Source organism: Stegodyphus dumicola, chromosome 5 (genome assembly GCF_044657685.1).
Source record: "Stegodyphus dumicola isolate Sdum_Otavi_A_Nest chromosome 5, ASM4465768v1".
Lineage (NCBI taxonomy): Eukaryota > Metazoa > Arthropoda > Arachnida > Araneae > Eresidae > Stegodyphus > Stegodyphus dumicola.
In genome coordinates, this window is record NC_140772.1 from 204761813 (window position 1) to 204781359 (window position 19547).

At 33.1% G+C, this 19547-nt stretch overlaps 1 protein-coding gene across 3 annotated transcripts in view; it reads left to right on the top strand.

The window, feature by feature from the left end:
• The window catches only part of LOC118203405 (sodium/potassium-transporting ATPase subunit alpha-like), a 186740-nt gene that overhangs the window by 57668 nt on the left and 109525 nt on the right, over positions 1-19547 (top strand). For all 3 annotated transcript variants that reach the window (XR_015041392.1, XM_085817579.1, XM_085817578.1), the window contains exons 2-3: positions 15283-15444; positions 16636-16695. Coding sequence is in view for 2 of the 3 variants with exons in the window: in XM_085817579.1 (XP_085673705.1) it covers positions 15283-15444; positions 16636-16695 (222 nt within the window). In the remaining variant the exon portion in view is untranslated. The remainder of the gene's footprint in view (positions 1-15282; positions 15445-16635; positions 16696-19547) is intronic.

The following is a 19547-nucleotide window of genomic DNA, read 5'->3' on the forward strand; positions in this document are numbered from 1 at the left end:
CACAGATAATAAAATAGTTAAAAAATCAAGGTCATAGTACCTGTTCACGGCTCACAATCACCCATCGAGTGTTCAAATTAGTAGTTGGTCGATTCGCCCCTGGTGGCAAATGCAGGCTTGAACTCGTCGAGGCAAGGAATGGTAGAGGTTCCTAATGTCATCCTGCGACACATTCTGCCAGGCACCCATAAGTTATCCCTCCAGATCTGCGATATTTTGTGGTGCCCGAATCTTGCCGGCCTAGCATGCCCCAGACATGCTCGATTGGTGAAAGGTCTGGTGACCTTGCTGGTTAAGGAAGAATATCAGCCGCACGGAGACAGTCCAGAGATATGCGAGCGGTATGTGCCCTGGCATTATCTTGTTGGAAAATGGACCCAGAATGACGTGTCATAAAGGGAAATGCAACCGGCCATAGGATGGTATCAACATGTCGTTGAACTGTTAAAGATGTACGGAGGATGACTAAAAATGACCTGCTGTCATAAGAAATAGCACCCTACACCATCACACCAGGGGTTATGGCTGTATGCCATTGCAAAACAAAGGTTGATTGAGACCGCTGGCCCCGTCCTCTCCAGACGCAAAACTGTGTTATGTGCTTCAAGAGTGAAGCGGGATTCATCGCTGAACACTATACGATATCAGTCTGATGGCAGCCATGATGATCGGCTGCGACACTACTCCAGACGACTCCGCCAATGTTATAGGGTCTAAGGCAAACGTCTTAAAAACCCCTATGAGCGTAACTCCGCCTCAGAAAAGCGCCGTGAGATGGTGGACGGTACCACGGGAGGTATAGAAGTGGCTGTAGTGTGTTGAATAGTCGACAATGAAACCGTTGGGGCGGTTCGAGCCTGGCGAACAATCATCCTATCTTGCCTTGCATTTCTGCTCCTTTGCCTTCCAAAGCCTTTATTTCGTTGGCAATTTTCTTGTAGCAACCATTGCTGCCAACATCTTTGACCAGCAGTGTCTGTCAAAGATGGTGGCCTATTGCCGTGGCCTTCGAGAACAAGGCCTTACAGCTCAGTGACGTAGAGCGCGTGACGTCAGTAAAGAGAGTGCACCCCTCTTTGGGTTTGAGGGCAGCGTTGGGTCAAAGGTTATTGTTAGTCGCCATTGCTACGAGAGAAGTGGCTGAACTGCAATTATTGACTTAAAATCTTGGTATATACCGTGCTTTTTTCGTAGTCGGACATTTTAAATTTGAGGTTTTTTGCAATTTGTGTGTTGTTCCAGAAACAATATAATGTCTTACATGTGTTCAGTGCCGCGATGAAACAAATTACAATACATATTTTCGCTTTTCCTGTTGATGCAGATGTGCAAATGGATACGTGCAATAAAACAGGACTTCATTCGGACTAAAAACAGCAGGGTGAGGTTTCATTACAATGATTTTATTGATATTTAAAGAAAACTAGATTAAATATTCGATACGTTTAATACGTCTGGCTTTAAAGCTAAAGTGATTTCTACTGAAAAACTAGTGTAAAATAATAAAAAAGTAAAAATAACTAGTGTAATATATAAAGGTAAACAATAAATTAATTAAATCCATAGTACTACAGGATTATTTAATGTATAGTAAATTTTGTTTCATGTATTGCTGAAACGCTGTGCATTATGATTATATATTAATCATATAGCATTAAATGATTTGTAATACCTAATTTATTTCAGTTTTATTTTTAATACTTGTCATTACAGATTTAAAGATTTAAAAGTAATGATGTTTTTCATTTAAAAATTCAAATTTGTGTTTTTCACATTACCCTTTTTTTAAACTTTTTGTCACATTTTCAAAATTATTGTGAAAATTGTAATTAATATTATATTTTTAAAAATATATAAACAAAACTTGAAAACAATATTGTTACACCAGTTGCTTATAAAGCTTAGAATTCCCCCCCCCCAAAATTTTGCTATTACGTTTTTTAAATTAAACTTCATATGTTAGCAAAATTCTACATTTTTGAAAAACTATAGAGTACATGATGTTTTAAATGTATACAATAGAATAAACAATTAAAAAAGATTAAATATACCGGGAGAATGAAGTGCTTTTGCAAGGGACGTCCGGTATCCTATATTATCATTTCCTTTCCTGATCTGATATAGGCTCTACCACGTGCACTTCGGTAACGAGATGTGAGAAACTCGGCTAACTGCCTTGCATATTTTAAAATTTAAAACATAATTCTGCAGTGTGTTCCTTTCAAAATGTTGTGTATTAAATTTTCAGAGAATTATTATTTTTCCCCCTTTACAATTCCTTAAGGATACACATAAGTGATGCAAAAAATCAGAACTCACACATAGTTGCAGGTACAACTTTCGATCTAGAGAGCTACGAAATTAACTATTATGATCAAAAACTCTAACGTGGACATATCAAGATTTCGCTAAAGAGTAATAGTAAGAATTCATATCTCAATTTCTCGAAGGTCACGCTATTGCTCGGTATGACCGTCTAGCTTCACGCAACCCTACAATGCAACCACATTCGAAGTCGTTTAGTTGTCTGTAAGGTCTTCGATATCGTCCTAATAGCATCTTTAGTTGCTTCTTTACGGAATTATAATGGCAGCAATAAAAAAAGATAATTTTCCGCCTCTTACTGGTTTTTTACTTTGCGAATTGCGCCCTAGAAATGTGGACTACGATCGCAATTCCTGTTTATTTGCCTTGAAACTTTGATCATTTATTTGCATGTTCGATCAAGATGTTTTTGCATACCAAATTTCGTCACGATCGCAAAAGTCCTTCTTGGTGCTTCGATTTTTTTTTTTTTTTTTTTTTTTTTTTTTTTTTTTTTTTGTGCAAAAGAGTGTATTTATTTACTTTTGTAGCCTAGTGTGACTTTTCAGTTAAGCTGAGAACGAAAGTTAGTTCGTAATATTGTGTCTCTGAACCCTTAAGAAATTTAATTTCCGGAGAAGAAGCAGAATCCTCAGTACTCTCAATACAGTTTTCTAGGCGGAAGTCAGCCAAAATTTTCTAAAGCGGTTTGCTTTATATATGTTGTTTCCTAGTTAAAGAATTCAGTGAGTAGTTGATGTCGGCGGTACTTAAAACATATTTTAGAATTTTATACTCAAAACCGTGACCTTAAACTATATTTATTGAGATTTAAATGCTGAATTTACCAATAAGCAAAAGTACGTCTTTTCTGCATTTATCTAATATGCAATATATATATATATATATATATATATAATAAAAATCTGAAGGTTTTCAGATTTTATATTACACCAAAGAGGCGTTTTTAACGTTTTGTGTGTTACCTTTATTTATTATATATCATGTTCTTCGCACTTAAATCATAAAGTTCAGTTCAACAGCGATATCACAAAATAATTAAGAGCATATCTTTAGAATTTCCGATACACACAGTCTCGCGCGCTGGAGATAAAAAGTCCCCCCCCCCTCCTGTACAGTGTTGCCGTTGCTCGCTTTGAAATCGTTATGTTTCTTAATAAAAAAACTCGTAAATGCTTTACAAAATATGAAATAGATAATAAAAACCAATTCCAAATTTGGGCTTCCAGATGCTCATATTCATGTGGAAACGTACGTTATTCAAAATTTGGTGGCACCGTTGTTTTATCACAGTCCGAAAAACATACATCCATTTATGCAGAGTCATTATTTCATTTTTTTAAATATAATACTGGGCGATAGTATGGTGGCAGCAATTTAAAAAATGATTCGCCGTTTAATAGTGAATCAACGCAAAATGCCAAAACGAAATTTATTGCCCTTCTGTGTAAATTGTCCCTTTGCGCTAAAAACTTCATAAACAACAGCATCATAGAAAAAGTAGTAATCTAAAATTTTGATTTAATTAATTCGCAGTTTAAACCATGCGGATATCACATTTCAGATTGAATGAAGCGATTAAGAAAATTAGGATTATTCAAGCATTTCTCCTCAGATCGTTTTATTATCTACCTAGCGGGGAACATGGATATTAATGTCACTCTAGTGTAATGGTTTAGAAACGTGTTATTAACAGAACATAACTTATAATAAAGAATTTAAGTACCTGGAATAACTGTTTACTCGAGTTTCAAGGAGAAGCTTTATTCAGCATAATCGTTTTCTCTCTCTCTCTCTTTTTACTTCCTTGAATGAAGTAATCATATTTTAACGGAAATATCCATTTTGTCTTTATTTATTTCTTAACGTCTGTATGTAAATGACTCTTTTTTGTTATTTTTTTATTTCAAAAACAGACAGTAAAATGTCTTAAGCTGTAGAACGTTGATATTTTATATATGGGACTAGTATAACATCAACTTGTGCAGCTCTCTTTTTTATTGCTATCAGCTGTACCAGAAGTATAATACATGTGTATATGTAATGAAAAAGACGTAGCAGTATCGATCGCGTAGAATGTTGATCTGTATTGAAAATCAAAACTTGGCAGCTAAGGTGGATTGAATATTCTTCATTATTTTAACTGACATTTGCAGCCAGAAGTCATTTGGCAAATCGTGCCTATTCAAGAACATTTATATTTCTGATACTGTTGCAATAGGAAGAGAGCAGAGAAGCAGCATGTTAGCGCCACAACAGGAGTAAACACAGAAGTGCCCAGTTATCCAATATGGCAGCTCACCAAGAAAAAGTTTTCAGTTCTCGAAGCTTTGAATTCAAGTTCGGAATTAGTTACGTTAAATTTTCTATTTACGTTCCGAATTAGTTACGCCAAAATTTCGATTTAAGTTACGAGTTAGTTACGTCATCAACATTATTAAGTCATATGTATGATTGATCTAGAAATGACGCAGGCGAGAAAATTTTTAATACATTGCAGATGCTAGGAGGGGGACATATAAAAATCTAAAGAAGAAATTTAAAGAGCTATTACTAATTAAGTTAGTAATTTATTAGAGATTTATTTTCTACATTTTACATATTCTAAATCCATGCCATTTTTCTCCCTTTACGTCATCCACTGTCTCTAGAATATCCATTACTTCTATGACTGCTTTTATTACCACCGCGCTTGCCAAGCTTAAAATCCTTAGCCGACCTTTATTTTCGCAATAATTAGTCGTATACTTCCAATTACAGAAGTACCTCGTTTAAAAAGTGTTCTAAGGGACGAAAATATTCATATTTTTGCAATGTTAAATTATTTGTTAATACAAATAACAGTGCTTAAATTGCGCCGGAGCCCGGCTCCGGTGCTTCTCAATTTTTAAGATAAATTACAATTTTACCCGGAGCGCACCGAAGCCCTAAATAAGATGAGCTCTGGTACTTCTTTTTATAAAACTGAACCACAATTTAAAGAGAAAAAAATTAGAATTCCTAACGTTTTAGTTTAACAATAAGCAGACTTTGCAAAACTCTTATTTCCCTAGAAATGTGAACTCAGAACATGATACGTTCAAGTAAAGTTCCCTCACTCGCATGCGGAAACCTTTCCCTTTAAGAAAAGCAATAAATTTGGGGGAGTTTATTTAGGAACGCCTAAATTTCTCGCCATGCCATTGCATCTAGTGTACTGTTATCGATGCTTACAATTAGTTATCCTCGCAGGAAGGAAAATTTGTGTTCTTAAATGTGCGTTAAGTGACAGCGAGTACAATAAGAGTGATATACTGAGATAAACTGCTCATGCACGTCTTATACATCGTCTTACCATAGTATCCACTAATGGGGGGGAAGCGTAACCAGCAACTTTACATTTAGGAGTCCGAGTCAGGACTCCTGACACCCATCTGCTTTTACCCCTGACACCCATCTGCCTGATGGCTATAATTATATCAACAGAGAGCCGCGGTCAAAGAGAACGTTCTCTCTCTCACCAAGATTCCCCTCATTTTTTTGTTTCCATCCACTCATACCCTCTCGCCCTGGAATTTTCATCAGCGATTCTTTAAGTATATTTAATTTTTGCGATGATAAAAGAACTCCCCCCCGCCTACGATCAGAACTTAAATTGGGCCGGACACCGGAGCCCTGAATAAGAAGGCTGCGGCACTTCTTTTATGTAATTGAAAAACAATTTCAGTAGAAATTTTATCTCGAAAACTTTATTTTAGCAATAAAATTATATTAAAATCTCGTATTAAATTTCAATTTATCTCTTTACATTTTATTTAATTTTAATTAGTTAATTACTTCAATCTTTAATTATTTCAATAAATAATTAATTATCAATTAAATTATATAATTAATTATATGGTAATTATTGATTAAATAATAATTTATAAACATTAATTAAATACCTATTATTTAATTTTAAAATTATTAATGAGTTTAATAGTCATTTTATTTATTTATTTACTCTTGTTCCTCTCTGCTGACGGTCCTCCATAGGGCTGCGGCACTTCTAATCTTAGAAATTAAGCCCTGACAAATAAGGAAGTCTAACTTTAATGCAGTCTTGCACTTCCAATGCTTATTTTTTGTTTACACCACGGAGTATAATGAAGGAGGTGAAACTGCCTAGTAGAAAAACGGGTCCTAAAATGTCGCGTTCACTAGATGGCGCTGCTGTTCCATCTTAGCCAAGCCTTGATCTTGGCAGTTCCAAATGTAAACATTTATTGAGTAGTCAGGCCAAAGAATATGTATACATAGACTTTCTTTGGTCAGCGGATGAAAAAATGTTTGTTTTTAATGTGATGGATCGCTTTATTATCAACGTTATAATATTCTGCTGACTAAAGATTGTATTTTATTCCTCAGCTTATAAAATTAATTTACAGCTTTTATGCTGTAAGGCTTGTAGTACTTTTTATGAATGATTAATTTAAAGATATTTTTACACTCGTTATGAAAAAATAAATTTGAAAGAAGTTTGACTTGCGTACGATAAAAATTCGCCGTGATATTTAATTCCAAATTTTGCAATTTTTGTGTCAGCTTCAACTTGCTTGGAAGTATTGGTTAACTGAGTTAGAATAATTCGAGGGAAAACGTTTAAATAAAGTGCAGCAAAAAATGCGTGTAATTTAATAGGCCGGTACAAGGAAGTTCCGTGGTTGTTTACATTAGACTTCTTTTATTATTATTATGTAATTGCGTAGATACGTGTTGATTGCGAGAACGAATTGAAATTAGTCTAATTTCTACAAATCTTTTAATCACGTTGAATCACTCCTTCATCAAAGAGAGGTGGGTGTTAGCCAACGGCTAAAGGTTGTTTTCTAGTAAATTTGTGAAACTTTTATGGATCATTGGAAAAAATAAAAGGAATAATGTAATACGAACAGTGCGAATCTGTAAATTTTCTGTATTTGCCGTTTTTCTTTATTGAAATTATGAAGTTGATTGTCCTTAACGCAATAAAACTGCATTGCTCTCATTCTAATAGATTTTATGCATCTGTTATAAATAAATTACTACGAATGTGGGAGTCATTACAACTTTAAATTGCAGTTTCGTTTTGATTATTGTTGGTCCCCAAAAAGTTTTTGGTGGGATTTTGTTTCTGCACCGTTTGGTGGATAGAAAATGTGAGTTAGAACGAAACTTCAAGTTTCAGTATTGAATAAATTTTTGTGAATGTGAAAGAGGAAATTATTAATATTGAAAACTATTTTGATGAAGCACTCTTTCATACGCTGCAAAAAAAAAAGACAGTTCTATATCTCCCGTTCTACTGGGCCGATTGACAAAATTAAAATTGCGTTTTTCATGTCTCGAAAGCGCTACGTAGGATATATATTAGATTTATATATAACATTGTTCTAACATAGGTATGTGCCCACCAGCGGCCGAGCGGTAAAGTCGCTGAACACTGGTAGTTCGGTCCGAGGTTCGAATCCCGCGAACGGGCTGGCTGCATGGGCGTTTTCGTGGTTTTCCCCGTCTGTAACGTGTATACGAGCCAGTTTCCCTTAGAAAGTCCTCCACGAAAGGCATCCCTCCCCTTAGGCAGATAGCCCTCGTGTGCTTTGCCATAATTAAATACACCAACACCATCTAACGTAGGTATTTTGACACAAAATCGGACTTTTCTGAATTCCAATTTCTACATACCAATTTTTTATCTATATTTCAATTCCATGACTCAAATTATGCCTAGATATTAAATTTTGTAAAATTTGGTGTGAAATTTATGGAGAAATTCAAAAATTTATCTTGGCGAATTTTTTTCAATTGTGCCAAGAATAATTTATTTGGTGAACTTCTTAATATGTGGTTACCAATTTTCCTTTCCCTTCCATTATTATGCCGGAGCTGAAAAAAAGCACCTCGTTCCTACCTTTTTTTACATTGTGCATGAGTGGGAAAAAAGTATTATCGTTTCTACTTCCAAATAATTTTAGCAAAGTGTCTAAGCTACATTTGATGTTTTAACGCTTTCAACAAGTATGCCGAATTTCAAAATGGGCCAATATATAAATTCACATATATCTTTGGAAATTTTGAATAAAAAAACTAATTTTTTTCAGGTATGCTTAGAAATACGTCTACTTTAAGATGATGGTAAAATTATTATAATTATTTTAAAATACAAATTAAAAAAATAAATAATAAAAATGGGTGGATTTTATTTGGAATGAACCTAAATTTCAAAATGTGAAAGGAAAAATCAAATGAGTTTAAGAAAAAAAAGATTAATAATTATATACCAAACTTAATTAACATTGAGGAGCTAAAATTTTAAGAGCTAATTTTTAAAAACTACTCGTGCGATTTTTAGTTTAGTGTAATTTGAGTTGTAGAATCAAAATATGGAAAAAAATTGGTATGTTATTTCAAATAAAGTCCGATTTTGTGTCAAAATACGTATATTAGAACAATACTATATATAAATCTAATACATATCTTAAATTGCGCGCTTTCCAGACATGAAAAACACAAGTTGAGTTTCATCGTTCTACCCAATAGAACGGGAGATATAGAACTGTCTTTTTTTTCGCAGTGTACCTTTCTGCAGTGACGTTAATCACTAAGTTGATATAAATGCATTTCAATTCGGTAATTAATGATATCCTTGATTTAACGGTTATTTAAAATCGACGAGACTGAATCTAAAACCACTAATAAGCCATAGTGTATTTAAAAGTAAATTAAATTAAAAAAAGTAGAATCAAAGCTAATAAAATCAGAAAGCTTTCAGATTTTACATCATGCCCAAAAGAGCATTTTTTTTTAACGTTTTGTGTGTTACCTTTCTTTATTAAATATCATGTTCTTCACACTTAAACCATAAAATTCGGTTCATCAGAAATATCGCAAAATAATTTTAAAATGCACATATCTTTAGAATTTCCAATACACAGTCTCGCGGATGGAAGATTCTGAGCGCTGGTCTGCTGTGGGGTGCATTGAAGCAGGACAGTCGATCACAGATGTTGCTCTTTTCTTCGGCATTCATCATTCTGTAATTTTACAGACAGTTGTCCAAAGGCCTGTAGCCTGTCGCCCAAGGGTTACAAATCCTGCGAAAGATCAATATATTGCTATTGTAACCAAGCGGAATCGCAGAGCGACCTCCACACGTGTGACATCTATGGTTACAGCATCCACTGGTAAGGCGATATCTGCAGCTACTGTACGCCGAAGATTACATATGAGTGGACTATATGCCCAATTACCTAGAGTTTGTGTTCCTCTATCCGTCCAATAAAGAGGGGCACAATTACAGTGGTACCGGGAACATGTGAATTTGAACGTGTCTGACTGTGTCAATGTCATGTTTACTGATGAGTCAAGATTTGCTATTGATCCCTATGACAAGTGTATAAGGATGTGGCGTGAACAACAAACTCGCAATCAGTCCCAAAACATCACCGAACATCATGCATTCAGAGGCGGAAGCAATTTGGTGTGGGCAGGGTTTTCATTAAGATACCGCACCGACCTGCACATCTTTAAACAGGGTTCTTAGACGGCTGTCCGGTATCGAGATGAAGTCCTAAAACCCATTGTGAGATTGTACGCTGCAGCAGTTGGTCCTGCTTTTGTTTTCATGGACAACTACGCACGTCCCCATAGAGCTGACATCGTCGATGACTACCTGGAGAGTGAAGGGATTGTGTGTATGGTGTGGCCAGCATATTCACCCGACCTTAATCCCATTGGAAATCTTTGGGATGCTCTTGGCCGTGCACATCTTTAAACGTGGTTCTTAGATGGCTGTCCGGTATCAAGATGAAGTCCTTGAACGCATTGTGAGATTGTACGCTGCAGCAGTTGGCCCTACTTTTGTTTTAATGGACAACAATGTGCACCACCATAGAGCTGACACCGTCGATGACTACATGGAGAGTGAAGGGATTGCGTGTATGGCGTGGCCAGCATATTCACCCGACCGTGATCCCATTGAAAATCTTTGGGATGCTCTCGGCCGTACTGTATCTTCATGTTTCCCACCTCCAGCCACTCTTATTGAGCTGGAAATTGCTCTACAAGCAGAATGGCAATTGCTTAATTCTGCAGTGGTTGACCACCTAATTGAAAGCACGGTCACAAGGTGTAAACTTTGAATAAGATGAGGGAGATCACATACCCTATTAATGTCCTTTTTTTTTTTTTTTCGTTTTATGCTTTTTATTTTCACTTTATATATAATTCTCTTTAAGTCTCTAGTATGTCATTATCTGATAACTTACAAAAATTTAATATTGTTTTCATTTCTGTATATAATTATTGATTTTGTTTTATGCATAAATATATATGCTACTTTCCTGCCGAATTTTGTGTCAATCAAAGTAGTATTTGTTGATTTTTTTTTTTTTTGCATTTTACATCTTCGTGCTTAACTTTTGGAAGGGAGTGTATAAATGGTATTAATGAATAATACTCGAATGAGGACTTGCAGAAAATGATTGACTTCAAAACTCTAGTAAAACGGTCTGTTAAAACATTTTGATTATCGTACCGGGCTTAATTACTTCAAATCCCGTACAATTAAATAATGTACTTTTTTTATCCGGGGATATATATAGTAATCTTTGCCAGTGCAGTTTAATATGCCTTTGTCAAACTAAAAGAGCCTTAAAATTTCTCTAAGGAGCATGAGACATGTGTCAGGAAAAAGAAACCTGTTAATCTACCATTACCCAACATTGCTGGTGAAACAAATCCTAATTTCTATTTCTGTGCTTTCAAAAAACAATTTCTGAATTAGATTTTCTAGAGACGTTCATAAAGTTTTTCGTTTCTAGTTAGTGCCCTAATTCTAATCCCTCTTTCACTCCATTTTTAGCCTAAAGGGGCTATTTGCCCAGAAGGGCTATTAATTTCGTTTTGGCATTTTGCGTTCTCGCACTTTTCAAATCGTTGCCACCAAATGTTAGAGCTGCGCATTATATTTAAAGAAATTAAATAATGAAGAATCTGCATGAATGTATGTATGTTTCTTGCATTGTGATAAAATAACGGTACCTAGAGAAGCAACCTACCATCCAATTTTGAATAACGTATGTCTCAACCGAATGTATGTTTCTTGCACTGTGAAAAAACAACGATACCTAAAGACGTCAAATTTTGTATAATGTAGGCTCAAACTTGGAATTTCTTTTATTATCTATTTCATATTTTGTGAAACTTTGAAGAATTTTTGATTAACAAACTCAATGATTTCAAAACGACCGATGAGAACACTGTACGTAGAAGAAGAGAAAAAAAAACTTTTTTTTATCTCCGGCACGCGAGACTGTCTATCAGAAATTCTAAAGATATGCTCTTTTAAATATTTTGTGATATCTGCTAAATTTAATTTTATGGTTTAAATGTGAAGAACATGATATTATAAGTAAAGGTAACACACAAAACTTTAAATAATTTAATAAGTAAAGGTGACAACAAAAAAGGAAGTCATGTGGTGTGCATATCAGAATTTTTTTTTAACTATAGCAGTCATATTTGTTTACCCTTGAAACTTAGCAGAATAGTGAATTCAGTTTCTGCATTTTCAGTGTCTTTTTGCTGAGTGGGGCGAAAAAGAAACTTTTATGCACCGAAAAATCTGCTAACTTGCCTGCTGAATTGCTTGTTTTTGCATAGGAAATCTAATTTTGTTTATCTAATTGTTTTTGAATTGTTTTATATGTTTGTAAAGACTGTTTTTTGAATTGCTTTAACTGTATTTGGTGTTTTATGTTTTCCTACATCTTTCAATTTTTAACGTAGATATTTTGAGTTTTTGTGTATTTTTGCCCTGCTGTGCAGTGAGAATTGAATTAATTGAATGAGAAATATAGCTCTAATAAAATTCTAGGAAATAAGTTTAAATGAAATGCAGGAAAAAATGTGTGTAATTTGATATTCTGTGCAAGGAAGTCATGTGATTTACATGCCAGATTTTTTGTTTAAAAATGATTGAATTATGTTGTTCTTATCTTCCAGTTAACGTTTTTATGCTTTTAGTTAATCTGCATGCAATAGTTGTAGAATTATCAACAATTTGAAAGTTGTTTAGTGCAGCTAAGCATATTTTTATACTGCAGCAAGTGATATTTATTTGTTTACATTTGAAGCTTAGCAGAATAGTGAATCAAGTCAGCTTCTGCGCCTTCAGTGTCTTTTTGCTGAGTGGAACCAAAAGGAAACTTTTAGTTTTATGCATTGAAAAATTTGCCTTCTTGCCTGCTGGCCGAATTGCTTTGAAACTAATTTTAATTGTAAAAATTGTTTTTAATAGTATTTTTTATTTTGTTTTTCTATTTCTTTCAATTTTTAGTGAAGATATTTTGATGTTTTATTTATGAGAACTGCATTAATTGAATGAGAAGTCTATCTGTAAGGAAATTTGAGAAAATGAGTTTAAATTAATTGAAGCTAAAATTGCATATAATTTAATATTCCATACAGGGAAGTCGTGATGTCCGTATCAGATTTTTATTTATGCTTTAAGATAAAACTTAATAACTAACAGCTAGATTGTCAACATTTGTGCCCATCGCTTGGGAAGTTTTCAAAATTTGTTTATTTTTAGTTTAAATTAAGGTAATTTATTTAATGATTAATTAAGATTTAATTGAAAAAAAATCAGTCTGAAAATATAATGTTTAGCTGTCAATATGTTTGAATTACAAGTGTAAAGACAAAAATAAAAAATCACTTGAAGGTACAAAATTTAGATTTCAAACAGAAAATAAATATATTAATTTGGTTTTTTTCTTTGGATATTTGTGTTGTGTATTATTTCTTTTAAATATTGTATTCTTAAGCATTTAATTCTTATGCATTTTTAGATAAGTATTTAGTTAGAGAAATTTAAAATTTATTAAAAATATTACGTTTTTTCGTTTTCTTCTGACACCAGTTGTTACGTTATTTTCTTCCTTCACGCTCGTACGGGGTTCATAGATTTGGAGTGAATAAGGACGACACTTGATGAAGTATCGAAACACACTTTATTTAGCCAATATTAATCAGGACAGCTCCAAAGTCACTTTTTACAATCGTCGAAGATCTACTATAAACACGCTGGAACAAACAGCGACACAGCCTTCACACTGTCAGGCAATAACGGTGGAGACAGCTTCCTGCAAAGCACCCAACTCTGCTTTCCGGAGAACAGCTCCCGACTCTGCTTGGTCGTTCTCGGAACTCCACGGTACTCTCGAGACTCTCCACGCTACAACTCGCGATGCACTCGACGACACACGAGCACAGCTCCCGACTCTTCGGTTCAGTCGTTCCCGGAGCTCAACATGCTCTCTCGATGATGCATTAACCGCGATATACTAACAGACTCCTTCGATGCACTCGACGACCCACTCGGCACACTGCCCGGCTGTCAACTCGATCGACTTCGCAGGGATTGAGTCTCTAGACAAGACACCAGCTCGATACTAACACGCACTCTAGACAAGGCACACACACACTCTGACTCAGGACCAGCAGGCTCTAAATAGCTTCCGGCTTGTGTTCGGGAACATTCTGGGCTAGACTGGTAAGAATTCATTCCAGAAGGTTCTCCAACCGTCCATGGTATAGTGCCAATTATGTCGCCAAATGTAGCAACCTTGCTTCCTTTGCAATTTTATGGCAACCCTAAAACTGCTTTGCAGGGAAGCTATCTTACCGCGCTTGTACATTTGTAACAATATTCTTTATTGTGGTAAAAATCTTCATTTTGTTTAATAAGAAAAGATAGAGGGGGGGGGGAAATTCTGGAAAAAAGAATCTGTCTAATTTTGTAATAGTGATTGAACTAAATTTAAGAAAGTAGATGTTTTATGAAGTTATTGAAAAACTTTTATTCCTTACCACAAAATTTTTAATCATCAGACATGGTCCCAAGCAAAAAATATCAGCTATTTAAAGAAATATTTGTATCATTTTCCTACATGTTAAGCAGTAATAGAAATCCTTTCAATTAAAATTTCTTTAATTTTTTTCCCTTTTAATTACAAAAATATTTAGGTTTGCATAAATTATACATAGTTTCTTAATCTGAGCTATACCCGACCTATTTTAACGTAGCATACATAGCATATTTACATACTAAACTTAACATAGTGTAACACCATTTTGCTGTACTTACAGTATGTTAGTGATGTAACCCCCAAGTTCAGCAAGAGTTTGTTTCAAATTTACAAGCTTGATTTTCTTTGTAATAGAATTGATGAGTGTCCATTTCAGTTAGTAATTCATTTAAAATGGATGTGTCCATCCCTGTTAGGTATCAGCACTAAGTCAAATTATTAGGTGAAATAACATCGCTGACCCATGATAGAACTGATACATTGCTGAAAGCATGAATTGTGGAATTCTCTATCTTGGTACACAAGCATCTTACTACTCATAGGATGAGCTATGTGAAATAATAACTTCACCTATCAAAGCTGAAGGCAAAAACTCGTATTCGGCATCCTAAAGAAGAGCGCTAATAAGAGTTATCTTGTGTTGGGCAGTCGACATGTTAAGCAGTCTTACCAGAATTATACTATTGGTTTCATGCTAAAGAGGAAAATTAGTAACTTGAAAAAGCTTCTTTTTTTTCTCCCTTTTTTAGTTATTTATTGGTATATATTTTCATTTCAGTCATTGGTCAGTCATCTTTTCTATTTTTAATCCATTTAACAAGTGAAATCTTTATTTTATTTTGTTGTGAAAGTAATTCAGTTGTTATAATCATTTAACTCTCTACTCCCCCCCCCCAATTTTATATCAATGTTGCAACTTCTTGAAAAATGATCTATCAGTGTTCTATCCAGGATGAGGCATTCAAGCCTGGTGCCTGTATCAGTGTAACTTAATACATCAACAAAGGAAAAGTTATTTAATGATTCTTTAAGCTGTTAAATATTTCATGCTAATATTTTTATTTATTTATTTTTTAAAAATTTTCAGTTGGCCAGGTCAGACAGTTTTCGTCTGGCTGTTACTCCAAGTATACCAGATGATGGAAAGACACCCGATGGTAAGCCCAAAATATTGAAAAAAGCAATGGGGGCAAAGGCGGGTAAGAAGGGCAAGCCTGACCTTGATGAACTCAAGCGGGAAGTTGACATGGTAATGATCTTAATATTTTAAATTTTTTATACTATTATTTTTAATCTATATTTTGAGAAAGGGTAAAGATTATATAATGATTTAAGTAATTAAAAATTTAACATTTAAAGGCAAAAAAGCAGTTAATTATATCTGGAAAGTTCCTTAGTAATTTAAACATAGTTGCAGCAAGCAGTATCTTAATTTATCTTCGTTAGTTCTTTTCAGGTGAACATTCCTCATTTGCTCCGATTTTAGGTATTGAAAGAACACTAACTTTTGAGATTAATACATTCAATTATATCTGCCCCTTTTTTAGTTACTGTCAATTTAATTTTTACCTAATTGCTTCATTAATTCTTTTTATTTTTTGTTAAAATTTTTCTCAGCTATTTATGCTTTTTATTAAGAGTAGAAAAAATAACTTCAGTGCTGTTGCTTGAATATTAAAAACTGGTGTCCAAATAGCATTTTTGTTCAGAATTTATGATTAGCAACCTTCCCCTTTGGATTTCAGACTGATTCTGTGCCACTCAAGGCTGCGTGTTACAAAAATCGTGTACACTTAAATAAGTTAACTTTAAATAAAATTATAATGAGATTTTACAAAAGGTAAAAGTAAGTATTAGGCTAAAAATGCTCTTTTCTAAAATTAATTTGTGCTAAGTTATTGTCACTGTCAATCCACACCTAAAATAAGTAGATGTACATTTAATCATCAATATATCTACTGTTAATTAAATCAGATTATTCTACAGAATATAATGTATAAGTTAATAATTTTGTGTTAATATAAAGTTCTTGTAAAATAAAAATTTTAAAAAAATTAACATTTTCCTTGTATAATTTTCTAAATTGTTATGAATGGAATTAGTTTACTATTTGAAATATAGAACATTAAAAAATTTGTTTGTACAATAAATTGTTTCAAAATATTTAGTGATCAGTAATACTAATAAAATTATTTTATAGAATATAGCTCTGAATTAAACCCAAACAGCCATAGCTCCTTGTCTGAGGTTCCTTTAAAACAACCTTTCAATGGACCTCGGCATCACCTGCGTATAAAAATGATTACTGTGTTATAGTTTTATATAGTTTATTTTATGTAGCTGAAAATTTTACAGTTCATTTCATAATTTTCTGTGTATTTTGAATATTGAACATTTTAATATACTGCATTTTGTGTTTATGAAAATATCTCATTGCTAGGATGAGCACAAGATTAGTGTGGAAGAATTATATGCTAGGCTGGGAACAAATCCAGAAACTGTAAGTTTGAGTTTTTATCCTGTAAACATTTTAAGCATTTTAAAACTTTCCCAAGCTTTTCTGCTTTTTTAATTAGTTTTAGAAGTTCGATGAACTTTTATATTACCTATTACTTGCCAGATTTGGAAAGCATAGTGTTTCAATTGATACAAGAGTCCCCCCCCCAGTATATTAACATTTCGTAAAGATTATGTTTATTATGTTATTTTGTTCATAGTTCTATAATGCAGATATTTTGCAAAATAAAGCAATGGCTGCATCAATCTCATTATTAAACTTTATATTAAGAAAGTAATGAAATAAGAATTATTGTTCATTTCCATATTACAGCAGTAAGAGTACTCTCATATTATTATTATGAGGTATCATCCGCACAGAGTTCAGCTAATTGAGATTATCTCATAAGTGAGGGTATTCGCCACATGGATTGACCAGCTTTATCTCCTAACCTTAAATCTATAGTGCTTGTCTGGGAAGCTCTTGGAAGGGCAATTTTGTCTTCTCATCCCCCTCTGAAAACCATTCCAGAGTTCAAAACTGCCTTGCTACAGGAATGGGATTAACTCGACTGCTTCCTGTCCAGTAAGCCATCAGGCTGAGCACAACCTATCTGGTTGTAATAGGGAACCATACCTCATATTAGACTCATTTTTTTACTTTTGATATCACAGTGTGGATTGTGGAGATCCTTACACTATGTGCTTTATTGGATAATCTGCATGTATAAAATGATTTTTGAATGGTCCATCTCTCTCTGTATTTTAAATCTATATTCATACTAAATTTCATTAAAATATGACTTTTTCAGAAATTTGAACTTAATATGCAAATTTTCTTAATTTTTGCACACAAGTATATTTACATATTCATGAGGTCAGTAGTGGGATGATGGACAAAATCTTGTAAACATTTTTTCACAAGCATTAAATCAGAAGCAGTCTGCTATAAGCCAATAATAATCTTTCTGTAACATATACATCAGCTATTTTTTGCTGCTGTTCTAAAGTGCTAAAAATTTTTTTTTTATTAAAATGTGTTCTGCAAGTTATGTATAAAAGACAATAAATAAATAAATAAAATAAAACAACACTATGTAATTCCTGATTATACAGAGCTGCGCTGTTAAGTCGGGAATATTTTTCAACTTTGAAGAGTATTCATGAACTCGAAGATTTTTTTTTTTTTTTTTTTTTTTTTTTTAAATTTCAGCTGAGTTAGAAATGTAGTAATGAAAATTTAGGCCTAGAAATGCTGTTAAATAGATTTAAAAAAGTTTAAGATTGCCCATTTTTCTCCCTGTTAAAAATGCATTGGAAAATTATTTAATTTATGGATTACTAAAGTCATGTTTTGAGTGATGATAATTGATAACATTCATTATAAAGCTAGTAACAAATCATATGCTTTATTCAATTTCTATTATAATGAATATATATATATATATATGAAATGTAATTTCTCATACATTATTTGTTTTGTGCAGCCGGGGCAACAGGAATGAGACAAATTTTGGAATATAAATTGGTAGGTTTATTTTAGCATCCATCTCGTAAGCGTTCTCCTCGTACCTTGAGCAGAAGCCCTACTTATACATATGTGTACACGTGGCTCCTCCAATCAGCGATATTAATTGAAATCACGAGGTGACCCTATCTTCTCATCAGGAGTGTTCTTTCTCATCAGGAGTGTTCTTAAGTACTTTATGTAATATGACAGATTTATGAGTTTGGCGATTTGGCGGGCGCCAACAGGTTAATATATTTTATACTAAAGAAAGGATTTCGCCAAAATTTAGGAACAGGGATGCAATTTAGGTAGAGAATCGCCAACACATTATTAAGCAATATTAATAGAATTTAATTTAATCAATTGCTTTTAAAAATATCCTTACATATATATATATATATATATATATATAATTTAATTAAAGTTTTACACTAAATAATATTATTTATTCTCATTTTTGTTTTACAAGAGTTAGATTTTACTTAAATTTCATTCAATTAATATACAACTTTTTCTTTGACTAAAAATTAAAATAAATTTTGCTTGAAATATTAAAAAGTATTTCTTTTGTTTTCAAAATTACATTTTGTGTACAAGATTTTAGCCTTTTGAGCGATTACGTTCTAGCCAAGGTTTTTTAAGTTTCGCGAATAAGGCCAAGATGACAAACCTGTACGTACCATTCTGTTTCAACTCTCATATATTTAGAATGGAGTTTAATGAGAGTGTTGGAAGTTCTTAATTACTTTATGTGTGTTCTTAATGGGTTTTTTTCCAACTACATCTTAATTCATTGGATTATCTGTTTAAAGGTAAACATTTTAATTTAAAATTTTTCACTGAAGTATATTGTTTTTTCACTTTCGTTTTCAATTCTTTTAAAAAGAAAAATAATTCTCTCTTTTTTAAGATTATTCTAATTTTTCTAATTAGAATTTACATTGTTTTCCCCTTGCTTTGGGGAAGGGCCAGAATTATAATTAAAATACATGGAAATAGTTCATTGGCTAATTCTGGATACAGAAAAGCAAGGATTTTTGTAAAAGAGAGATTTCAATTAATTTCAAAGTTCCTGCCCCCTGATGAAGTGACATTAAGATTGATTGAATTCCTCTTCTGTTTTTGTTCATTTTTCATTAAATTTCAAAAACTTTTTGAAGTGGGATTTTGCTTGTTTAAAATCTTCTGGTTTTAACATTTTAAAATTCTTTGTTGCATTTATATGATTATCTGAAATTTATTAATTTTTAATTTCAATTTATGGTCTTTGTGAAATATTAGTTCTGAATTTCTTAGTTTGTCTTTAATGATAATTTATCTGAAGCTCAAGTTTGTTTTGTTTTCAA